The sequence below is a fragment of the Pieris napi genome, chromosome 20 (assembly GCF_905475465.1).
Source record: "Pieris napi chromosome 20, ilPieNapi1.2, whole genome shotgun sequence".
Classification (NCBI taxonomy): domain Eukaryota; kingdom Metazoa; phylum Arthropoda; class Insecta; order Lepidoptera; family Pieridae; genus Pieris; species Pieris napi.
This window is the reverse complement of record NC_062253.1, coordinates 736,616-764,052: the sequence shown is the minus strand read 5'-3', so window position 1 is coordinate 764,052 and position 27,437 is coordinate 736,616. Positions and strand designations below refer to the sequence as shown.

At 34.4% G+C, this 27,437-nt stretch overlaps 1 protein-coding gene across 2 annotated transcripts in view; it reads left to right on the top strand.

The window, feature by feature from the left end:
* Positions 1-27,437, top strand: part of LOC125059999 (inactive dipeptidyl peptidase 10) — a 348,882-nt gene that overhangs the window by 13,969 nt on the left and 307,476 nt on the right. The window contains exon 2 of one of the 2 annotated variants that reach the window (XM_047664738.1): positions 3,269-3,384. In XM_047664738.1, the coding sequence (XP_047520694.1) occupies positions 3,295-3,384 (90 nt within the window). In that variant the 5' untranslated portion in view covers positions 3,269-3,294. Of the gene's footprint in view, positions 1-3,268; positions 3,385-10,644; positions 11,275-27,437 lie in introns of those variants that run through there. The other variant, XM_047664737.1, reaches the window with a different exon arrangement.

Here is a 27,437-nt window from a genome sequence, read left to right as displayed (position 1 = left end):
CGGGGTTGTAGATTTCAATTAAAGCAGTTTTATTTTTAAATTCCGTAAAATATGTAAGAGCACCATAACATTGTTGTCCGCCTCTCCACGAAAAATAATTCCTCTAAGCAACCTTCAAAGAGTTACCTCGAGTACATACAAACAACCTTCTCGCGTCACCACAATTGAATTATGGTACGCGATGTAAGCGTATCGCGTACAGAGTTGTGAAGAAAATGTAGGACACATCAAATGCAAAATATTAAATATAGTGAAGTTTTTTAAATACATGACGGAGTGAGCGGGGTTAATAGATTAAAAAACAATGAGTCAGGAACGAGAGCAGCACCTTTATAACGGAGCAGGAAGGTCAAGAACTACTCGTGGAGATAGGTTACCTGCCGTCAAAGGCAGTAACTGACAGTGATGACAGGTAGAGACAAGCATCGATTGTTAACACAGCAGCAAACCTAAATAATTATTACAAAACATGACCTGAATATAAGCAAAAACAAGACCTGCAGATATATTGTTATAAATAAGTCGTGTATTTTCGACATAAAAGTCTTCATAAAAGGTTTCTGCTTGGCTCAACCGCTCAATCGAACCAAGCAGCACACCAATGCCTGTATTTATATCAACCCGAGTACAGGGATTTATGACAATTCGTGTACTCGTTCCATAACCGAACTAGAATTGACTACAGAGTACTTGGGAACAAGTGAAAAATTGTTACTTTAATATGGTTTGCCTTTGAGTTTCAACGGTTTAAAGTGATACTAAATAAGTGTTAATAATAATAAGGACTATGGAATCACTAATACTATCGAATGTAGATGTCCTTAATTTATAGATATAGCAATTTTAGTAAATCAAATAAATGTAAACTGATTTGACGTTGACGTTATTAAATAATGAGCTCTGTGACATATGTCACAATGGCAGCTGACAGAAGCGCCCTAGCTCCGATAATATAAAAAAAGATGTCATAAGTATTGTACTATTTTAATAATAGTACTTTTTCGTCAAGTTTATGTAAGTTTATAGGTGTTTTAAACGACGTGAACAACAACATAATTATAACGGTCGTAAATGAAGATAAGTTAAGGTTTCACCGGTAGGAATATTGTTGGAAGCTAGCAACGATAATTCTTCTGGTGGAAAATAGGTGATGTTTTTCCACTTGTTGGATGACGCAAACGTGGAAGTCCTAGTCCTAGTAGAAGAAGAACTAGTCCACGGCTAAGCTTTTTGTAAATTTGCGTAATTAATTCAGCCTTGTTTAGCATTTGAAGGGATCTACAATTACGCCCATGCTTCAGTAAATAGATTGTAATCTACATGATGACAATGAAAGTCGCAACAACTGTATGCGATAATCACAAAGCGTCATTTCTATTATTCTCTTAACATTTTGGTTTTATTATATGTCTTAATCTTATTCGACAATAATGTATAACAATAAAAATATAAATATTTATTAATATATAAGCAAGTCTTGAGAAAGGATCTAAGCAAGGAACGAACTAAGTAAACAAACTCGTAAATGTAACTCATGCGTGTCTTCATTGCTTCTGTTCACATAACACAACAATGTTATTCCGTATTTTTTTACGTATCAGGAGGCTGATATATTATCCCTGAACATCAGGTGGAACCTCACATAGTCAGAAGGCTCGCAAGTGCGTTGCCAGCCTTTTAAGAATCGGTACGCTCTTTTCTTGAAGGACTCTACGTCGAATTGGTTCGGAAATACATAGTGGTGGCGCGCGGAAGAAGAAAGATTCCTAAGAACGTTTTTCGTATATCAAGTTCTGTCTCAACTTACTATGTAAATATATAATATGCGAATTTAGACATCCCCCACTAATAACGTAATTAGTTTTAAGTAGGCCAACAATAAACATTTCTTACGATAATTGTATTTTACAAACAGTTCTTCTGTAACCAAATGTATTTTTGATTAAACAGTTTTCATCAATTCATTCTTATCTGACTTATATGATATAACGTCTTTCTAAATATAAACTCAAAAACTCATATTCAAAATAACTTTCACACGGTTAACAATTATGAACGTCAGCAGAAAAGATGATAAATTGATTCAAAATTTACATTTATTACTAGTTCGCAAGTCAAGGATAGAGCGGGCAAGAAGAACTGGCAAGAAACTCTCCGCCACTCTTTTTAATCGCCAAGTTTAAAGTCATACAAATTATTTGAACTAGAGCAAATCAATCATCATTTAAATAATTGTCAAATGTATAAAAAAAGCTTTACTGATTAATTTACGTTAAACGAGAGTATTGAATTTATTCAGTGATAATTTTCTAATTTCGCTTGGAAGTTTGTTGTAAAAACGAATACAATTTCCATATAAGGAGTGGTTTATCTTTTGGAGCCTGGTTGATCGTACGCTTAGATTAGTTCTCTTTCGAGTATTATAATGGTGAAAGTCACCATTTGTTATCAAATAACTTATATATTTTGTACTATATAGTTGTAGTATATACATCCACGTTCAGTTTATCCTACTCGTGTAAATACAAAACATGTACACGAGTAGAAATAATATTAATCTTGCCACCATAAAATATTGTAATCATTGTTAATTAGTATTTTTTTTGAAAGTGTACCAGATAGCTCTCATCAAAGGACCCTTCAAAAAAATTCAGCTGATTTTGTAGAGTGGTTAGACAAGTTCTCAAGTTATCCATAAGGGTTCGTATCGATCGAGTGAAACAATTTCATTTTTTATTAGCATTTTCGTTTTCGCACAGGAAGCTGATTCCTAATAATTCAAGTTACGTGTATTGCTTTGTTAAAATATGTTAAAAACAATGGCAACAAACAACGTTCTTTGTGATACATTTACGAAAAAAACATACTGTTTGATATTTGGTGTACTCCTAAAGAAAATTCCAACGCTACGGGGAAAATATTCCTGGAGTGTTGTCACGTGACTTCCGACATTTCCCAATTCTCATTATGTATTCTATATGTGCTATAACCTTTAGGTGATAAATAATTAAATATTTATGTTATGTTCATGTCAGTATTTCTAATACATATCTGAAGAACGAATAAAATAATAGTTTTTGCCACGCCCTGTTGGGTGACCGGTCGAGGTACTCTTCTGAAAACACAGATTTAGAAAGTTTCCTTCTCCGTATTTCTGTAATTACGTCCTGCATATTTGAGTTAAAAGACAATGTCACTATGTTAATATTTAACATAGCATGCATGGGTTCGTTGCTGAAAATATCTGAATGTACTAAAATTGTTGCAGGAAGTTTAAAAGTGAGATGACAAAAGATGCAGACGAACGTGCAGATAGACACCAAGACGCTGCGGCATTCGCCTGACCATGCTCAGCAAAAGGGATCCCATCGAGCTACCGCTGAGGTAAGCACGTATTACATCTATAGAATCCCACTAAACGCAGCCGCTCATCTCGCCTCATAGTTCTGTTCTTGCGTTGATAATATTTTCATAGCAGCTTCACACCACTAGTGTATATTTTTATGTGGTAGGAAAACGGCTAAAAGTAATGATGAGTTCGAAGTTCCGCACTCCACTATATTCGGAAGGTCACATTGATATTTAGTCAAATTTAACTAAAGCAGGTGCGGTTAGTTTATTGTAAGGTATAACTACAAGAATTTGAAAAGCCAAGATATCGCCTGTCACCGATTTATGACTACTTATTCGAATTTATGAATGTTTTCAGCTGTTTTATACCAATTCCGTAGGTTTACACATTATTATAAGTCCCATAAAACCTTTTTATTTCGCCAGCTCGCTATAAAACTCTATTTTCCGACCCGAACGTATAAAGTAATGGGATCTAAAAAACGTGGCAATTGTTTTAAACGAGGCTTATCTTATTTGATTATTTATTTTATATTTATATATATATATTTCAAGAACGAAAGAGTTTTTATGTTCTTGTATTTTAAACATTTTAAGCTATTATTTTTAATAAAATAATAAATCAGTGGCGCTACAACCTTTTTAGGTCTGGGCCGTAGATTTCTGAATCTGTTTCATGATCGTTTGTCTTATAGGCAAGTAGGTGATCAGCCTCCTGTGCCTGACACAAGCCGTCGACATTTTGGGTTTAAGGCAAGCCGGTTTCCTCACGAATGTTTTCGTTCACCGTTTGAGCGAAGGTTAAATACAAAAGAGAGCCCATTGGTCCACAGCCGGGAATCGAACCTACGACCTCAGGGACGAAAGTCGCACGCTCAAGCCACTAGGCCAACACCGCTCTAAGGTTAACTAGTGCTTTTAACATAATAAAATTACAACATACATAAACATTTTAGATAAAAACCGTAATGTTATTATAAAAAATTGTGTCAAGCGCCCTCTGTAAATGAATAGAAGAACTACATGTTAAAGGACGACGACAAAACGACGACGGGGTTTCAGAATAGTTGTCGATATACTTCATACAAACCCTCTCACGGAGCTAGTACGAACTGTTGACACTGGACGGCGCGGAACAAATTATTCTACTGAATCACTAACTAGTATAAAACAAAGTCCCTTTCTCTGTCCCTATATCCCTATATATGCTTAAATCTTTAAAACTACGCAACGGATTTTGATGCGGTTTTTTTATAGATAGAGTGATTGAAGAGGAAGGTTTATATGTGTAATAACATCCATTAAATAGTGGATAAATTCTGTTATTTTTGAGGTTTCTAATGTGATGTCGTAAATAATTACATGTTTAGGGTTAGGGTTAGGGTAGAAGGACTCCTTTTTCCGCAATTAGACTCGTGGTTGGTCCGTTGTGCGTACGAGTCCTGGCTAATTTAGCCAGCCTAGCTCCTTCCAGAAGCACAGAAGTCTCCTGGGCACTTCACAGGCTTCCCGGAGCGACCTCACCGTTCCGAGGATTTTTTCACGTTGATTAGCCACAGCCTCGCATTCCAGGACTACGTGGGTGACTGTTTCTTCTGCGCTGAAACAGCCTCTGCACAGGGGGCTGTCTGTCGCGCCTAGGTTAAAAAGATGTTTATTTAGGAGGCAATGACCCGTTATTGTCCCTATCATTATTTTAAGGTTGGTTCTATTTAAGTTAAGTAGTCGCTTTGTCAGTTGCGGGTTTACTGCTGGCAGAGCCACTTTGGACTGTCTGCAGGCCGCACCATGCGACCATCGTTGTTGCTGGAGTTCAGCGGATCTCTGGCGGATCCAGGTTCGCACCAGCGAGAAGGGCAAAGGAAGGAGCGGATACGGGCCAGCAGGCATCATTCCGGAGCCTCTTCTCGCAAGCTCGTCCGCAGCATCATTGCCGAGAGATCCACTGTGTCCCTTTATCCACTGTAAGGTAACCCTATTGGTTCGGGTTATAGCCTCCAGTGCTTCATGACACTCCAGTATTAGTTTGCTGTTGGTTTTTTTGTTTCCGAGCGCCATCAGCACGGATGCACTGTCGGATACGAATTTAATGCAAAAGTCATTAATCCCTAGCCGCTGCACGGCTCTGGCTGCTTCGGTTAAGGCGACACATTCACATTGAAAGATCGTGCTCTGTGTGCCCAAGGGTAGGTGTATGTTGATGTTGAGAATAATTACATGTTTTCCGCTTACATTGCAAACGCAAGCTGAACCCCACGAGATTTATCAAAATAATGTATTTATCAAAATATGTCTAAGTATTGTAGGCATTCAAAAGGTCTATTTAGTATCAGTATTGCACCCGTGCGAAGCCGGGGCGGGTCGCTAGTACACAATACATGAATTAATATTACAAGAGCATAATGCTTCGTTTTAATAAAGACTGTAAGTGATATTGCACACTTACTTATGCTAAATAAAGTTTTTAGTAAATTAGGTTAGTTAAGATGTACTTATTAGTCATTTATTAGTAAAAAAATATGTTTTAAGTGTTACATAATTTAAATGTGTCGAAAAAGGAGAATATGCCCGAATGTTATTCGCAAAATACTATTATTGAATAAACATATTTAAAAATAAAACAATACAAGTCCAGGCAAAAAATGTAAAATAGTTAAGGTTTTTTATACTACAATGTACAGACTAGACATAATAATATACTACCCGAGATAACTATAGCTATTGAGATATCATTTGTCAGAAGAAACTTATCAGTTGGCACTTTCTAGATATGAAATAATAAATTAAACAATTGTGAGGTTGTAAATTCCTGATCACTGAATTAAGAATTCGTGATAACTTAATAGAAGAGACACGAATGGAGATTGTCCTTTTATAAATGATTAATTTTATTGGACTCAGCGTCTTATATTGCTTTGAGGATTCAATGCGATATTGTATCAGAGCGTATAACACAGGAAATATTTACAGCTTATAATACACAAAAAAGAAGAACAATAAAAACAATAACTAACCTTAAAATATAATATATAAAATATATTATTAAAAGGAGTCCCTTTAGGCAAGGTTCCGAAGATACTGGCAGCGTTCCCCCTTTGAATCGCTACACTAATTCTTTTTCCGAGGTAGCTGCCAGCTCTTCGGTCTCCTGTGATGTCGACTAACCTTTTTGATATTTCCTTAAAAAGCCAGGACCCCACGGACCAAGGGTCTCGACACCGAATGGGACAAAATCATATTCGAGGCCTAGACCCCTGTATTTGCAGCCTTTAGCTTTTTCAGCCGCAACACAAGCCGCACCAGCTCTGTTGTTGGTTCCATGTAGATGGGAATGGGCCAGTATGTCTGAACAGGTTGCATTCCATCACCCGGCCCATCTTCCATGGAATCAAACTCATACCGTCCGGTCTCTTGCCATCGCCTCTTGCAATTCCAGTGGGCTAAAGTAGACTTGGCACGTTAACGGTGGCAAGGGACCGGCGTATGATATCGTTGAGTGCGGCATGTCTCGAGAAGCGGCCTGCACTTTTTTGGCATGACAGGCCGTGATGTCCTAACTTGTCGACATCACAGGGACATATGAGGATATGACATATGAGGAGCGCAGACGGGAACCCCAAGCCGCAGACAGGTTGCGATTCGGAGCGTGTCAGGGTCAAGAAATGTTCCTGTATTTGACGAAGGGTAAGCGTGAAGCCAGTAGCCGGCGTATCCACGGCCAAAAGCCTAGCACGCGCCGAACAAATATAAATTATGAATGCCTTATAATTGTTGTTAATTGTATTAAAGCTTTCAACGTGACCATATAACGTAAATGCAATTAAACCGTGACCATGTTAATATCAAGTTACGCCAGTTAACCCGCTGAGTGCTGTCGTCGAGTGTCGAGTGCCGTTCAACCCTCTACACGTTTCACCTTCTGAAGACCACAGTATCTTCGGTCGGTAGTAATTAAATTTTTAGTATGTTAAACTTATTTTTATTAGAAACAAAACACTTTTTAATAAAATGATGGTATATAGACGCTCCTGAACTTGTTTGTTCATCTACTATATATAGGTATATATATATATAAATATGTATTTATGTATTTTATATATTATATTATATATATATTCCGAAACGGCTCAACCGATTCTTATGAATTTTTTAATGCATATTCAGTAAGTCTGGGAATCGGCTACTATCTATCTTTCAAAGCCCTGAGTGATAAGGGATGCCCACCCCAAAAAATGTGTATTTTGTAGACAATTTTTTTTTTGATACAACATACATGTAGAGACAACATTCATTTACCCTTTACAATCAACCCCTATTTTTTATTTGTTAGTTATGAACTTGTAACTTGAACTCTGTTATAGAGAAAAATCACAAAAAACCTAAAAAGTTTTCATTCCGGAAAACCGTACAATCTCTGGGGTAGCATAGCAAAATGTTCCATGCTGGTATGTACATAAAAGGTAGGCTAGGCATTAAGGAGAAATGAAGTTTGCGGGAGCAGCTAGTTAATATAAAAAATTATTTCCACATGATTAACAATCTCATTAGTAGTTAGTAAATATATTAATTCAGAATAAAGTAATTGATAATCGTCTCCCGCACGTCTGATGGGTTCTGACTTGTGTCCATGACATTCTGAAGCGGTCTGGAGTTTTATACTATTTGCGTATCCAAAAGATATTTTATTATGTAATAGCTTACCAGCAACAGCAGAGCAGTGTTGGCCTAGTGGCTTCAGCGTGCGACTCTCATACCTGAGGTCGTAGGTTCGATCCCCGGCTGTGCACCAATGGACTTTCTATGTGCGCAGTTAACGTTTGTACGAACCGTGAAGGAAAATATCATGAGGAAACCGACATGTCTTAGACCCAAAATGATCACCTACTTGCCTTTTAAATTTAAAAATGATCATAAAAACAGATTCAGAAATCTGAGGTTGTAGCGCCACTGATTTATTTTTAAGACTTCTGTTTATTTTTTTAATAGTGTACCTGTTGAATAGGAAACTAATGATGTAATTGGATGGTTTGGCTGATTGTATATAAGTGGTATGAGCAGAGTTGTATTCCTAAGGTTTCGTGGGCCTTTCGTAGCGGCCGCGGCGTCAGTGCGCGGTCGTCCGTGGCGGTGACGACGCGTCAGCCTCTCTCGCTTCGCTTTCCCGCGCAAAACTAAATATTTTTATACGATTTATTTTAGATGAGTGTTAGGTCTATACAGCCCTTAGAATAGTGTGTGCCGTGTCCTTGTTTGTGTTCGTGAGTTTCACTCATTACAGCGTAATTACTGATCTTGTTAAAAGGGAGATGAATCAAATCGTATCAGACAGAACTCGAGCAATTAATTATGTTTAAATAGCACTAATTAGGGACCTGTTTTAATATTAATTCTAAAGGTTAACTAGGTGGAAAGGCTCTTGTGAATTGGTTTGAATAATTCGTTTGCGAAGATAAGCAACCAAGCACTGATTTAAAGATCGATGTCTTGTATTCTGTTGACACGTGAAATCATTGAAGACATATCAACGATATAACCTTGGCGACTTTAGAAAATGTAACAGCGACATTTAATCTAATTTAACCAACGTTAGAAGAATTATAATCAGTTAAATACACAATAACCGTAAAAGCTATTGCTGCTGTGGTTGTGTTGTGAAAACAATTAGAGAATATTTGCGGCGAGAGCTTTGAGAGCGCTACAAAGATTATTAGATTAACTCGGCTATACAGTTCGCCGTACGTCGGGACTGGTCTCATTAATTTTAATAAATTTTATGCGCTAGTGCGGGATTCGATGTTTAAAAAAACAATAATATTTGGGATTTCAAAAAAAATACATATAACTCGATTAAAGTCAGACGCGTATAAAATCAAAAGCCACACATCAGTATATACTTATGAACGCCAATAAAAAAATATTTTTTTTTTTTATATTTACTACCAATTCTTTAATCGATGTCGTAGACCGAATGAGAACAACTGCCATTAAACTCTTCATTGTTTTTTAATAACTCATTATGTTGTTTAACAAGCAACTGTTCCTTAGTAGCAGCTACTAGCAGTAATAAAAATTAAACTAGTTTAATAAAAAAAAAATATACTGTCTGATTATAATAATATTATAAATAGCTTTAGGACAATGAATAATATTGAGAGAGATGTTGAATTCTTTTAATAAACATTGCAAGGGACAGAACCGACTTTTGTATAATGTATAGATACGATTGAATACGTGCCTGATCCCGTACTTGTTCATTCTAGACTCGATATTTATTTGACCTCGTATAAGAAATATTCGCTAGTCTATCTATATCTTACTAATAATAAGTTAATTAATGTTAAGTCACACGACAGAGAATTACTAGGTGTATAAGTTCGTGCTAGGTGGTTTTGTTTGATACAGAAACCGATGATGCATATATAATCAATTTTTTTAATTAATATCAATAATTTAGTTATAAAGGTCGTTGAAAATATCAAATATTTTTGTATACCTTAGAGCTACAAAATAAGGTTTTCTGATCAAGCAAGAGCTAGCCTCGTTTTCTGAGTGTACGCCTGATTGCGGTGTCACCAAGTGTGTGTGATTTTACCTGGTTACTACGAAAAGAATAGGCATAAGGGATAATTTAAATAAGAAAAAAAAATCCTCAGAAATAGCAAAAGCTTTATTCAAAAGTTAAGATTTATTAATAATTATTAGCTATATTTTTGGATTATTTTTATAGGTATGTTTTGTTTGAAGTTTGCGAAAAGGATCTTTTAAATTTCATACTTTTAAATTATTTTAGTCACTAACTACGAAGATGAAATATGTGAAAATGAGCTCTATTTTGTAGCAATAAAATATGATATCAACGCCCTACATCTGATCCACATATTAAGTTACAAAAGTGAGTAACACACATAGGAGAAGAATGAGTGAGTGATTCAGGACACGTTCGGTCGCATTAAATCATCCCTGGAGGACAACACGTCTCTCGGGATATGCCCTCAAAATAATATGATGTTCTTGACGATAGCAATTTTGAAATACATGTACCTATGTAAAATTTTGAGTTCCAAACAACGTATAGAAGTAATGAATGTTCTTATTGAGCAGGAGCTCTTTACGTAATCCACTCATACAAAATATTTCTTGATAATTTTTTTATTTGACAAAAAAATTAATCACTTTGTTTAGAATTAAAGTTTTAAATATCTGTAGTAAGTATTGTAGGATAAAATATTTAACGTAGAAAGATAAGGTAAACAAACAATAACATACAAATTGATTTCTCGAGTTAACATCCGTAGCTGACGGAAGTAATTAACAAGATCAATAATTATTATAACAACATTAAAATCTGTTCAGGTGTACCATTTTAGACAATTATTATTATAAAACATTATCAGTATGGACCAAAGTAGTTTTTTAGTAAATTTCCACTATATATATCAAATGAAAGTGAAGACTGATAAGGGAACAACAAGAGAGAGTTTGATGAACTTGAAAAGAGAAAAAGAGTTACAAAACAGTGAAACGACCAATTTAAATTAAGTTTAAAGTAATACTAATTTTTGTTTTAGTTTTATCATTAGAAGTTAAATAAACAATTGAAAACAAAGATTAACTGTACAGTAACTAATTTATAAAAAAAAGATTATAAAAGAAGATAACATAGATGAAGGATTGTCTAAGATAAAATATGCCTAGTTACGGTAACTAGGTATAGATATAGTAGATTATTTGAGAAGTAATCAAGACCTGGTGGGAGAATAGAAGTGTTTGTGGTCGTGTAGGAATCTGGTATTTGGAACGATGAATGTGACGGTGAAGTCAGGTGAGCCGACGGTGGCGGTGGTACCGGTTCCGGAGAGCGAGATGGATGCGCTGCTGCTAGGCCGCACCGCGGTGAGGAACTTTGATCAGTACGTGCGACATGTATGTATCTACCTGCTCTACCCTCTATGCCTAACCACCACGCTGACCGAAGATGACGTAGCATTCGTCAAGTCAAGTCAAAATCATTTAAATAACACAAAGTACACTTATGAACGTCAAAAAGAAATACAAATCAAGGGCGTATAACGGAAGAGAAGAACTGGCAATAAACTCTCCGCCACTCTTTTCAATCGCCAAGATTTTTGTTTTTACACAATGTTTGTAAGGAGCTGAAACCATTTTATCAAGTTCCATAAGACATCTTAAGTAATAAATAATATTAAAAAAAATTAAAACAAAGATTTGTCTTCTAACAACAGTAGGAGCACACGCTTACATTCTCGTGGGAACAACTCGCAAGCGTTAAATCTAATATGTAAGTTCGGATGGCTTATTATTCGATGGTGACACCATAATAAGGTGATTTAAATAAAATTTATCATCGTTTCTTCGGTCAGCGGTGTGGAAGCTTTCGACCAGTATTCAAACTCATTGAAAAAAATATTAAACCAAACTGCATTCATTTCTGCCTTCAAGGGCTTTTGAAATCTGTTTCAGAAACATTTAAATTATTTTATTTTATCTCTCAACCTCCTTCACAACGATGTTTTATGTTGAATGCTAGTTACAAACTTGGTTGAAATTCTTCTTTTGTATTTTTTCGTTTGTGTTGTGTTTAGTGGCTCGTTTTAAATATGCGATTACAAAATATATTAAATGTATTTTATGTATATATAATGTATAATTTATTGAGCTAGTATAGTTGGTGTTGTATGTGATTCATATTTGTGAAAAAATAAAAGATGTAGCACTCTCTTTGTTGGACCTCGTGCAATATTTTAGTAATGGCTCCCTATTAGGTTGAATTTTTCATAGAACCTGTTAGTAAACGTTTTTCTTTTAAGTTGTATCTACTAGGCAAACTGAATGAACCAGAGTATTTGTATGGCAATGCACAGGACCGGATAGAGCCCAGAAGTAGAGCCTTCACAAAAGAGGTGCATCCACAACAGAGACTTCGGAAAAAAATTTATAAATTCCGACTAGTTAACACTAGTAAACAACTCTTCTTTTGATATTTTTGTTCGTTATTTTATCGTTACTTTTGTACAAACATGATTGAATTGTTCTTAAATATTAACGGAAATCATTAATCTGTATTTATATATGTTTGTTAAATACTAAAAGGTTTACTTTGTTTCACACTAAATTATTGATTGAAAAACTCGACTGAAACAAATTGTTCATTTTATTTGGAGGCCTCCAAGGCTCTAAATCCGGCCTTGACAATGCACACTGTACAATATAGTGCGGCACGTATCAATTACTGATCGAGTTCATGCTAATGATATACAGCCTCACTGAGAGCTCGATACAATCTACCACCTACCAACAGTACACTCACTTTACACACTGATTTAGTACGACGGGTGTAGTCAACATTAATGTTATAATTATAGAAGAGCGGGTGCTAATAAAAGGTTTAAGTAGGCGCCTGGCAGATAGTACCAGTGACCCCAGAGCTGGTGCTTTCCTCACTCAATGAATAAGTATCGCAATACAGCGAAGAAATTCTGCAAGTGTTAAAGGTACACTGCCACAGGGGCAAAACTTTTTAAATTTGTTTTAATTTTCATTTTAATTATTTTAATTATTACTATGTAGGTTAAGAAACTCTATGGTGGGTAATAACCTTGCTTTGCCTTGTGTTGTACACAAAATGGTGGGCAGTGACGAGGTATGGAATGCATGTGCTGGTAGGCATGTTATGCTACAGAAGGAGACAGCTGAACGAGAGAGTGGACGCTTTAGGATGAATCCTAGAAGTCGGGGAGTAAATAGGAGAAGATATGCCCGTCTCCTACCTCCTATGCAGTGTATACTGCACCGGAGGTTGTTGAGTGTAACATGCCGTTTAGGACCCGGTAGAATGCGACAGCGACCAACGCGACTTTCTAGGAACTACTCGAGGTGGTTTTAGTGTGTATTGCTCACCCAGTCTCTGAATAGCAGAGATTTTGGCGTGGGTCGAGTCCCACATACCCCTGCAACTTTTAAGGGCAGATGCGCTAATGCATTTCAACCTCGGATATCAAAAAATAAATAATAATAATGCAAGTTAAGAAAATTGTAAATCCTACTGTATATTTGGTTGTTATTATTACTAATAAACGTATAATTATTATAAAATACTGTACAATAGACAATTTAAGTCTTGAGCCCTCTTAGCAATTACTTGGAAATCAAAATTGGAAACGTTTTTACACTTTGAGCCACTCTTATGTAACATCAATCACTGCAGAGTCGACCTTTTACAATTCATCATTCGCCGAGTCCAATAGAGCCTTAAATATTTCACAAATGTAGCGCCTTTCAGATTTCTTAATTTTACGCATATCTACTAATATACTAGTAATAATAATACTAGTGGACCCAACGTTTTCAAAAAAAAATTTAATAATGTAAATCATTATCGACTCCACTTGAACACACAAAAATTTTCATCACAATCTATATAGCCGTTTAGGAGTTTAATTACGAACACATGCACAGATTTATGTATACCAGCTGTTTATTTGCTGTATAGATAAATTACCAACTGCAGCGCCATCTGCTGGGCTGATTTGTGAATCTAAACCATCCAGGAGGCCACCCAAACGTATAAAAACAAACCATTCAATACGGTCCAGCCGTTTAAGAGGAGTTCAGTGTACTGTTCATAAGGTTTTCCTATTGAACTATACGATATTCTTAAATTTTAAAATTCATATTTATACTGTGTAGTATTATGGATATTGCACTAAAACATTTTGACGTTGAAAATGGTTTCACAAAAGATGCATCCTTTGAGTGAAGAATAAATATTCACGAGCTGAACAAGGTCCGTGAAGGATAACAATGTCAGACCTTGCTCTACTGCCCTAACTCCGCCATCTCTAATAAGAATTGCGTTAAAAACACAACTTACACCTGTATCAACTTTTGCAGACAGGAATTACAATATTTAGGACGTGAAAGAGAGCATTTTACACGTCCACAAACGTAAGCGATTAAACTTTTTAGTTTAACACTTACAAAAGTAAAAATAATTGCCATGGCCAAAAATCAATCTGGAATTGTTTCGGAAAAACACCTTTTGTATGGCAATTAAAGTTTACAATAAATTACCAAAAGAATTACAAAATCTTCCAACTTTTAAAAGCGACTTAGTGACTATTAGACTTTTGGGAAAAATTTTACTATTCAATAAATGATTATTTGCGTGAAACAATATAAACATTTATTTTTTTTACTTATGCAACTTTAATGACGTTGTGGTTTATGACATTTTCCTTTGAATAATTGTAATGTAAAGGGAGGGCAAAACTTGCTGAGTTTCTTGCCCGTTCTTCTCAGAACAAGGCCTCCTGGTAGTTTTGCGAACGGATGGCGTAGTCCTGCTCTTTCGTGAATTTTGTAAACGTTGTTGACATTCATAAGCATGCTCTAAGAAGCATCTAAATTGAATAAACGTATTTTGATTTGATTTGATTGTAGTTAAGGTAAATTTGTTAAAGTATGATTATGCACGATACAGATAATATAAGAATTGACTTTGACTAATAATATAAAATGTAGAACTCCTTAATTTGCTAGTTTTAATTGTTTTGAACATGAGCTTATTACTAAGATAATTAGGGGTAGTGGGATTGCGACGCTGGATTGTAAAAAATAAATTGACTTATTGAAAAGTTCGTAAAACTAAGTGACACTTATGTTATTGGACTATATCAGAAACGAGAATGTTAAATTACAATTTATGAGTGTGGTAAAAATTCAAGGGCTTTGGCTTCAAATGTGCGAACATTACATTTAGTTTACGCTTTTAATTATTAACTAAAATATATAACTAATGTTAGGTTAGATAAGGGTTATAACAATTTAAAGTATATCTTAAATAAGTATCGAAAATCGAAGGCTTACTATTATTATCTACATAGTACATCGCAGTATGTTATCTGTACCGGAAACGTTCGCCGGAAGTGACGGGTAAGAGCCACTTTGCTCCCAACTCGTCGCTAGACTGAATTTCCGCTCTTATTCTACTGATGATACTCTTCAGTAGAACGTTTAACTCGGGAAATTTATAGCTTTATTACAATTCATATCTTTCGTTGATCATACTAAAGGTCTCTCCTATGATAATGCCTAGGTTAATAATTGTAATATAAATTCGTAACTAAACTCTGAACATCTAATCAATGTAGAATTTTTCTTACCGAAAAAACCGTGATTATTTCAATTAAATTATTAAATACTGGCCGTATTCTTAATCATAAAAATATGAATTGTCTTAGTATTTATATAAAGGCTTCGTTTGAGGAAATTCGCTTAATTTTTTTTAATCCGTGAAAAAAGTATTAAAACTCCGTCCAAAAATCTGAAAGGCGTTTATCAGTAAGGTGGTAAATAGATAAATAGTGCACAAATTAAAATTACCTCACGGTACGCAAAGAATATTTCACAGTCGGCTTGGAGAAGTAAAACATCCAGTAGCGTCGCTATTCATTATGGACCACGACCGATGTTGCATAAATTTTATTGAATATTCTTAAATTGATGCACAACCATGTAATTAGGCTAATGACAAAAAATCAGTTTTGACACTAACCAGAAGCCTTTATATGCTATAATAGTTTACTAAACGTTACACAGTGTTAACAAAGTAGCTCTTGCAAAAAGAAGTTACAAGCGGCAGTGAGCGTTCAAGAGATTTCCTCTCTCCTCTCTCGACACTCACCTCTAACGATGCAATTTATTGCAGCAATCTATAACATTCAAAGCAACTTTTCAAATATTTCGTGTTCTATTTGGAATAAACGATATGTACTGAGAAAACTAAACCTTTTATTTCAAACAACAAATAAAATATGAACGCCCGACCGTTGATGTATAAAGAAGTATTAAAAAGTCAAAATCATTTATTTATATATGTAACACAATGTTACTGCCAGTTCTCAAATCAAGGGCGGAAACGGAAGAGAAGAACTGGCAATAAACTCCGCCACTCTTTTTAGTAGCCAAGTTTTTTGTTTTACACAACGTTTGTAAGCAACTGCAACCATTACACCATGTTCCACATGACATCGTAAGGAATAAAATAAATTAAAAATAAAGATTTGTCCTCTATCAGCAGGAGGCATGGTGAAATAGGAGCACTCACTTATATTCTCGTGGGAACAACACGTAAATACATAGTCGCAAACACTAAGACTTTAGTAAGACTAGCTTAGCTAAAAAAAAATATTAATAAAACTTTATTCCACAACATAACAAAGCAGATGGTTTGTTGGCTTTTTCTAAGCATTCCACATTGCATGCACCAATAAAATAATTTTTAAGAAAAGTTTAGTGCTAGGTATGAGTGAATGTATGAGTGTGTGAATAGGTGTACATAATACACTCTGTATTTGAGTGTTGTTTTAGCATATGCTGTGTCTGTGTTAATTTTTGGAACCTCAGAGTCATGCCAAAATATGTAGTAAGGCCTCTGCAGAAGCAAAAAAAAACGGATAGGTTTTTATGCGTTTTGTCAGAATAAAGAGTTTTATTATCATACTAAATACGTGAATTGATCATTTAATTAGCGGGAGTACATTTTATGAGGTTGCCATATCTATTTTCAGCTCTAAAAAACTACTCTTTATTACTATTTTATATTGCTTTTGCCTTGGGAATAGTCAGTACAGAATGAGCAGTGTGAATGAGCTCTAAAAACTAAATAAAAGCTCTAAGCACAATCTGTAGCATTCAGTTTGTTGAAAAGTTGTCAATTGCGGCAGTTCTTCATATTTTTCATTACTTTCAGTTGCTACAAATTTTAGATAGTATAAATTGGAAAATGCTTTTTGAAGTGAAACTTCTTTATCGGGGTTGGAAAAAAATTTAGTGTAACATTTTTTCGTTACGCGTCACATTTTTCGGTTACGCGCCATGTTGCTTTTTGAAGTCAAACTTCTTTATCGGCGTAGGAATGAAAGTTCTTTATCGACGTATGGGAGAAATTTTGTAGCAAATCGTCACGTTTTTCGGTTACGCGCCATCTTTTTCTTGTCCCTACCACGGTTGATCCGAAGAGATTCGAAGCCGAACTCGAAGATAACAAAAATATATAATAACGATAACAATGATAGTAATAATTCTATTACAATTGATGAAATTCTGTAATAATCTTAGTAGTAATAAGGTAAAATGAAATAATTGTATTTGTATTCATGTCTATGATAATAAAAGCCTTTTGTTAAACTTTATTTAACCAATTTCGTTAAGTTGCATATAGTAGATCATTTTTCGAAAAATAAGGTCATAAAGAAGTTTCACTTCTTACGTGTGTACACCTAGTACACGCACACATTTTTTTATGTAATAGGAGGCAAACGGGCAGGAGGCTCGCCTAATGTCAAGTGATACCGCCGCCCATGGACACTCACATTGCCAGAAGACTCACAAGTGCTTGCCGGCCTTTAAACAATTGGTACGCTCTTTTCTTATACCCTAACTAGAATTGGTTTGGAAATACTTCAGTGGGCAGCTGGTTTAAGAAACGGTCAGTAATGGAACGACGGACGTCGAGGTGATACGGGTTGTATATCTGTCTCAGTTCTTCGTGATTTTAAATAAATAGTCGTTATAATATAAACCTGTGCCATTGTTGTCAGCAGTTTAGAATAATTCGTGTACTAAGGTGGAAGACTGGGAGAAATGAAATTGTAGGGCTGTAAATATGGAACAATGTAGTCCGCTAACTCGCATTGTGCTCGCGATCACCGCCCATCCCCCTTTCATTGTTGTGACGTCAGCTTTCTGATTATTACATTTTACTTAGTTTTTCTCCGTTTATAAGAATACTTTAAGTACATTCTTGATTAAAAATTCGTACTTTGATAGGTAGGATTCGTACACTAATACATAAGGGTCTTAATACAATATATAATAATATATTTATATTTAACAAAAATAGATATAAATAAAATTTTTACTACTCTAAGATGGCTTCCTCCAAAATTTTTTTAAGTAGTAAAATATAACATCTAGAGTCTTTCCATAAAAGAGCGTACCAATTTCTCATAAATTCTCTTCCGTTCTACGCCCTTGATGTGAGTACGGGCAGTAAATGTAAAATTAGAAGCATTTAATGTATATTTCTTTTTTGACGTTCATAAGTGTACAGTGTGTTACCTATATGAATAAATGATTTTGATTTGATTTGAATTCTCGAAAGGCCGGCAACGCACTTGCGTGCTTCTGGTAATGTGTTCATGGGCGGTATCACTTAACATCAGGTGCCCTGCCTAGCCTCCTGCCCGTTTGCCTCCTATTACATAAAAAAAATGTAGAATGTTTTAATATGTACCGTAGAGAAAATTCCAGGAATTTTCTTTACTGATAGGTTTTTTCTGGATTATGGATTAATGTCGGCCGTGTCGTAAAGTAACCGTCCGTTATACGTCGCCCACCCACTCGCGATGGTCAGACAATTTTACGATGCAATTACTTCATAGGGTGTCGGACCCGAAATTAGATTAGATTTTTAATGTCTTCTTTCATTACTCATTCAATATAACACGTATAATAATTCAAAAGGTAAATACAATTATACTAAGATGTGCTGGAAACTCAATGTTCTTCATTAATTTAACAACATTTAAATCTTCTAAATTTGGTATATATAATATTACCACTGTTTTATATTACTTGTAGCATTTTTAAGAAATATAACAGTTAAAGAAATGAAAAAGTAAGTTCATCAATATAAATTTCAATAAAGTCAAAGTCAAATCATTTATTTCAATTAGACCACATAAAATTGCACTTTTGAACGTCAAATAAAATATAAAGAAGATTCTAGTTGCCCCTTCCAAAAGGTAGTTTCGTGTGGAGAAGAATGGGCAAGAAACTCCACACTTACTCTTTTAAAATAGGTTTACAATATTTTGTTTACATTAGTTAAATAATTATATGTGAAGACAATGTACTCATAGAATAAAACTGCTATACTAAAAAAGTTATTATACATGTTTCTCACAAATAATATATCAAATCAAAAGGAAATTAGAAAAAATGCGAATCAAGTTTTGAAGTTGGAGGCTGCTTCAACTATTCGATCTGAAATCTAAATATTCTCTTCTTCAGCTGCTAATAATCGTAGTACACTGAATCTTTGTTGCTTCAATTCTGCGCTATGGTATTCCTTTATGAGGAAATTCGGTACATGTGAATAATATTTTTATTACTCAAAAAGAATGTATTCGGGCTATTATAGGCGTTGGACCTCTTGTAAGTTCTAGACCATTTATTACGAACTCTCAAATATTTTGACAGTACCAAGTTTATCCTTGAAGCAATTATGACTGTAAAAAAGCATTCAAAATTGTTCAAAACATATAAATAAACTTGCCTGTATCTACCGAGGGATCCAACACGGCTGTGGAGTGTGGGTGCATGCACGCTTCACCACGATGTATTCCAAAAATTGTGACGCCATGGCTATCAAACTATTTAATCACGTTCCTAGAAGTTATATATCACTGTAATGCTTTCAAGGGGAAGTTGATTAAATTTTTCAAAGCAAGGTGACTTTACAGCGTGGGCGAGTATTTAGACCATAAGTTTGATAACAATTATAAATAATTCAACTCACTATTATGACATTATGTTTATGTTCTTATTATATGACATTATGAACAATGTCATAACATTTGCATGCCTACTTTTATTTGGATTGTCCGGATTTTTATTAATAATACATCTAAATGTACCTTTCTTTGCACATAACGATTTATTATTATTAAACTAAATCGAGGTGCCTAGGCCTTTTAACGATACGCCGTTATTGGCCGATAATCATCGTTACATTACTTTATGGCCAATAGAGGCTTATTGTCCGCACGCAGACACGTTGGCGCTAACGGTAAACGGGCAAGCCTTTAGATATGTTCGACATTGAAATGCAATTAAAAGCATATATATTTTTTATCAAAGGCCACCTCTAGACAAGTAGGTTGTTCAGATTTCATTTGAACATTGACCTTGAAATTTCAATGACTGTAGGTGCGCGATACACCATATTATATAGATAATATTATGTATGTGTGAATAGGTGTAAGTAGTATTTAAGATATGGTTATATAAAAATTAGCTTTGAATATTTCTCTGTCTTATTAATTTCTCGCTTTCAAAGAAGCTAAGACTACTTCAAGCCCTTAATTATCGTGGTGCCCGGATAGCTTTGAGATAATCCCACCACCTTGAACCTTTGATTCTACCTGTAGGGCTCCGTCTGTTACCTTAGGTCCATTGGTGCAGATATCCCGTACTTATTTATATATTCACTATTTATGTGTTAGGATACGTCTGTATGGCGTAGATTTGTTAGGTTCCCATATCTCACCCTCTCATATATTTAGATATGTAGTGTAGCTTGCAGTGTAGAGTATTGTATATATGTTAACGTAAAATTGTAAAAACCGTTAGATTGTAATCGCGAGATACGCGAGATTATAAACTGTCGAAAGATTGTGAACCTCAGCTTACTGCTTACAATTTAACGTATTATTATTAGGTAGATTGTACGACACTAACTTAGTTATCATTCAAACTTCTTTGGTCAATTACAGATCAATTTTACTTCCCAACAATTTCATATAACTACCGAATAATAATACGTTAAATTGTAAGCAGTTCGTTGAGGTTCACAATCTTTCGACAGTTTATAATCTCGCGAGATAGATTACAATCTAACGGTGTTTACAATTTTACGGTGACATATATATTTAATACACTACATATACTATACAGATACTCCTGATATATAAACTTAACCACACATCTCACAGTCCACTAGCTGGAAATCTGTACATAAGTAAACAGACGACTGTGCCTGACAATCGTTGATTATTACGTTCAAGATGGGTTTTTCTTTACATTACATTACGAGTACTTACCATTACGGCAACTCATCAGTCAAAGCGCGCAATGAAAGTTTAGACATTCAAATTAATTAGCCAAAAATTTATGGATCTCTTGTTTGGATGTTAATAAGCTTTTCAGTGAAAAAGTGTCAAGTGCTGGTAAAATTATACAAATTGTGACCGAGATCCGCGGACGCTGTCTATTGTAAGGAGAGTGAACGAATGAACGGATGGATTACATTTATTTACTTCAAGTGGCGCGACCAAAATTGTTTTTGACGTGATAACGTCTTTAAAATCGTTTTAGTCGGGTGACATGTTCAGAAACTTGTGTCACACCAAAACCTCACGAGCGCGATCGCAGGTATAACGAGAGAGAGACGGACCGATCTCCCGTCTCATCTCGAGCGCTGCCAGTCATTCCGTGAATGTATGAAGAAAAATGTATATCATAGTCGAATAAGTAAACTTGTCATTTTACACCCGAAATTTATCATCAAAAGTGTGAATAAAACGATAGATGTAATTTAAAATTTGAAAAAATTGTTATCTTCATTAATTCCTTACTTCCCAAAAACTTATATCACCAATAAGACGTTATCACGTAAACATCTCGATCGTAAACCTACTTTACAAACAACCAATATTTTTTTAATGAAAATTATTTTAAATTCTTTAGTGCATTTTGTATGGTTGTTACTGAAGCTTGATTGATATTATTTATTTGAGACGCGAGTTAAGTTCCGTGGCATTTGTTCGAGGGATGTATAAATGAAACTCTTTGTTTGAAGCTGGGTGTGAACTGGTGTTAATCGTTCGAAACAAGAGCTTATATCTAATATAAAACATATAATTATATTGATATAGTGAGTTTGCAACGCTAATAAAAAATAACTAGACTTATTTAAATCACTATTCATCAGTCACTTAGTGACACACCTTTTACCTATACAGAATATAAGTGTAGTCGACCTATTGGACCTTATCGGCATTTGCTAACATTTGCTTTGCGCTTCTAATTATTAACTAAAATATGTATGTTACTTAACTAATGGTATAATAAATAGTCTACATAACTCGCGTGTTTACTTATTTTCTAAACGGTTTTTTACAGTTTCCTCATACATACGTAACTAACATTACCACGGGTAAGAGGAGGAAAAGTAACTCTCAATAATAAAACCAATAATTAATGACGCCGATATAAGGTACCTAATGCTAAGCGTATATTGCGAAATTTGCATTAGAAATATATTTAATTGTTAACAAGCTGTTAATAACTAATTACTATTATTAGCAGGCGTTTCCTAAGGTACTTTGTGCTACTCCACTATTTAGATCCAGCTGCCCGTCGAGGTATTTCCGTAACTAAGGGTCATAGGGTCAAAAAATAATGTTATTTTTACATAAATGTTTTATGCATAAGCTAACTTGACAAATAGCAGCATTATTAATATTGTATTATTGTGAAGCTCAATTATATAAATATTCTATTCTGCTACATGTTCTCAAATGGTTTCACTTGAATCGCTGTTTAGAGTTACATAGTCTTGATACTAAGGTAATAAAGGCATTACATTGATGTCTATTAATACGTCAGTATTAGAAGTAATAATTATGTTCGCTTTGTTCAATATATCTCTCTCTTCAATCGGCAGCTTATGTCTCAGTCTCTGTCCAGCGCCTCTCTTATGACAGGGTATCAGTGAGAGTCAGACACTCAGGTCTTGAGGACGTTGAGTTCAGTTTCACTTGATCGGTCCATCTGGTTGGTGATCATCCACGCTTACTACATTTCCTTCTGTGTTACCAACCACAATCCGTTTCTCCAAGTTCTCATCGCTTCTGCGCATCAAGTGGCCGAAATTATATACAGAAGTTTAATATGTGCATGTCAGTAAATGGCAAGTGGATTTATTGCTTCGGAATCAAGCCACATTGAAGTTTGCTGGCTACTTCTAGTTGTATTGAACAATTCGAGAGACTTTTGTATGTTCTTAATACAAATCTGTGCATTTCACTTTGTCGATATATAAAGGTTAGAATAGATTTACTTTTTCAACAACATTTAATATCCCATTCAAACATATCGTCGTAATGAAAAGACATTATCTCAAAACAACAGAACATAGTTAAATACTAATGACGCATCTTAAATACGAGTAATTAAAATCAGTCGAATGCCGCTACTCGGGTGTGTCTGGAAGCGACAGTTAATTAATTATTGAAATAAAACCGACTGAAGAGCAATCTACGAGCATTACTACGTAACGAATAAAGGGTAACGAGGCAAAGAATCGCGCTTTTTTAATCCAATTACTGAAGACTCGATTCAATCAAGATTATTTAAATATTCTTCTCAATTGGACTGCAACTTTACGATTGTTTATTTTAAATCAAAAGCCATAAATTATTTAATCATAACACAATGTACACTTATGAACGTCAAAAAAAGAAATGTATATGAAATGCTTCTAACTTTACATTTAGTGCCAGTTCTCAAATGAAGGGCGTAGAATGGAAGAGAAGAGCTGGCAATAAACCCTCCGCCACTCTTTTTAATCGCCATGTTTTTTTTACACAACGTTACATGACATCTTAAGTAATTAATAATAATAACATAAATGAAAACCAAAGACTTGTCCTCTATCAAAGTCAAAGTCAAATCATTTATTTCAATTAGACCACCTAAAATGGCACTTTTGAACGTCAAACAAAATACAAAGAAGATTCTAGTTGCCCCTTCCAAAAGATAGTTTCGTGTGGAGAAGAATGGGCAAGAAACTCCACACTTACTCTTTTAAAATAGGTTTACAATATTTTGTTTACATTAGTTAAATAATTATATGTGAAGACAATGTACTCTTAGAATAAAACTACTATACTAAAAAAGTTAGTATACATGTTCCTCACATTTTTTTTTTATCAGCAGGAGACATGGTGAAATAGGAGCGCGCACTCGTGGGAACAACATGCAAACACATAGTCGAAATAACTAACATATTAGTTCTATATTACATCAAAAAATGCTGTAAAAAAGAAAGAGAAAAGAAAAACTTTATTTTACGTAATCTAATATATAAAATTCTCGTGTCGCGGTGTTTGTAGTTAAACTCCTCCGAAACGGCTAGACCGATTCTCATGAAATTTTGTGTGCATATTGGGTATGTCTGAGAATCGGACAACATCTATTTTTCATCTCCCTAATTTAAGGGTAGTCCACCCCTAAGTTTTTTTTATTTTTTTTTTTATGATACAACATTAAAAAATACATACAACCCCTAATTTTCACCCCTCTACGATCAACCCCTATTTTTTATTATAAATGATATACATGGCAAAACGACGTTTGCCGGATCAGCTAGTAACAGCATATTTAGGTAAAATAAATTGCACTAGTCCCCACACTGGGATTTCCATGTTGATTGTACTTGGCAATAATTTTTACATAAAACAATTTATATTTAAACAATTTTTTCACAATTAGGATGTATCAGCATAGGACAGGTTATAAAGATATTGTTCAAGATTTTTAATGAATGTATACAGTAACGTGAGTTTTGAAATGTTAGTGAAAATTAATATTTTAAATAAATGGTTAAAGATATAAGGGCCTTGCAAGGAGAAAAAGCGTGTAGTCGGTGTTTGACTCCAGAAAAGTCTGCATATTGCTATTAAGTATAATTGTCTAACAATTAAAAGTTTTTTTTTTCATTGTGATTTATAAAACCAAAGTTCTATAATTATTTTTCAAATCTAGATGTAGCATTTTGTGTCACTCTTTTTATTCCGAACATTAAAAAAAAAGTGCGTGTACTTATGTACGCGCGTAAGAAGTTATACTTCTTTGGCATTATTAAAAATAGTTTTTGATTGCAAGCAAATAATTAATTACAATTAAATAATCAAAGACTGGAAAAGGAGTCATTATAGTCAATAAAGTTCAGTTAACATTTGAAAAATTAAATAAATAAATATTTATTATTATTCTCTTACATTAAGTGTAATATAAATTCTATTATTATTCGAAGGTAGTTTTTAAATTATGTCCAATGCCGTAGCTTCTTCCGTGGCAACTTCATTCTGTTAATTTTGTGTAACGGTGCGCGATCGTAAAATTTCACTCTCATCAATTTTTCATAACGCGCCTAAAGAAGTATAACTTCAAAAATATGACTTAAATATGAGGTTTACAATTCTACGCATTTGTTTTATAATTTATGTCGAAGCATATCTGCGTCGTTCGAGGAATTTGATGATTGAGCCGTCAAACGTTTGGCTAATGATCCTGTAGGGTTTGAGCTAAAATGATTCATAAAAGCAATAAAATTTAGCTTAGTAATTCAGTAAAGATTCAGCAGTGACAATGATAAAATATATATGTAATAATAATTAATGATTAAGCCTCATTTATTCCTTGAACATTAAACATTTTTACAAAATATACACACACTTATTACACAAAATAAATAAATTATATCTACATTATACATACATAAATATATACCTATGTGTATATATTTATGTATAGGCTTTCTTCAATTAGCTCCATCTCTCTCTGTTTTGAGCATTTTTCTTCGAATCCTCTCCACCAACTTCCTAAAGCTAAAATAAACTATATAAAATGGCATAAATTTTATAGTTCGGTTGAAACTTTATCCTGCACCTGAATTCCTATGCATAAATATTTCACGACAATTTATAAAATAACATCCCAATGTCAAAAGTTATCTAGTTTCAATCTTGATAAATTGTGAGAGTGGACAAATGGTGGACATTTGGGTGAATGGATAAATCCCTAAACGAACAGCTGATTGGATGTATGAGATTGATCAGATCCGGTTTCAGGCATCCAATCTTAAAATATTGTAATGTCTATAGACTGCTATGGTAATAATGTAATGGCGCTGATTAGTTTTCTGTAGTTGAAAATTACTTTCCAGATTCCAAGCTTCCTTGGGACTCCGCAAAAAGAGATGAGTAATAGACTTTGATAACTCATGATCTTGTTTTTGTTACACCCTCCCGAGGGGGGTGTTAAGGTCCGTTCGCGTGTTGTCTCGCGCCCTGCCAATACACAGCTGTGAAAAACGCTCTGTGAGTTCGAAAAGTGAGTTGAATCGCAAGGCTGGGGTAACATTATTGTAGTTTAAGTTGGGATCCTTATTTTTTTCTTGCAATTAAAATAGCCTATATTATTCAATGATAGTGTAGCATTCAAATGGTGAAATAATTTTTACAATTAATTATTATTATAATATTAAGTAGGTATATATTAGTTTTAGTACTCATGGCATACGGTTACTTCTTAAGAATAAACCATGAACATTTAATGATGAATCTAGTCTATGGCCGTAAATGAGAACTATATTTAAACCTACAAAAGAAATGTAAATATTTTATATTGTGAGTATACACGCTTATTTTCTATATTCTCCATCTCTATACTAAGTATAAATAAAACGGTTAAGAGACAATTCGATCGGAAGGTTGAGTGACCTTCGTACAGGGAGCTTTTTACCAATTTAACGCTTCACATAAGACCTCTACTAAATCTAAAACGTACGGTTTACGAGGGGTCAACGACCGCAACATAAGGCGACAATACTGTTACAGACTTTCTTATAAGAGTAAATGGATATTCACTACCACACATATGTGTTTCAATTTACTTTAATAGTTATTAGAATTGTCTGAGAACATTTCGTTTTGACGTTAAACGTGGCTGGCGCGATTAACGTTCTATTGCGAAATTTAATTTATATTTAGTATAACATTATTATCACTAGCGATTCGATTGTTTATTATATCATCATCAAAATTTCATAATCATTTATTACTTTAGGTACATTGAGTTACAATGTACTCTTATGAACGTAAATAAAGAAATACATATTATATGCTTCAAATTTTACTAGCCAGTACTCAAATCGAGGGCGTAGAACGGACGAGAACAATTGGCGATAAACTCTCCGCCACTCTTTTCCATCGAAGCCGTAAAATAAAACAATGTATTTAATAAGACATATAGGTGAAACATAACATATAGGTCATATTGCTAGAACGCAAGATAAGATGGACGCTGGAAATAACAGAATGGACTGGACCTAATGGAAAAAGATGTATAGGACGACAAAAGAAGATGGACAGATGACATAATAGAATTAGCAGGGAAAAACTGGATGAATGTTGCTCATGACAAAGAGAAATGGA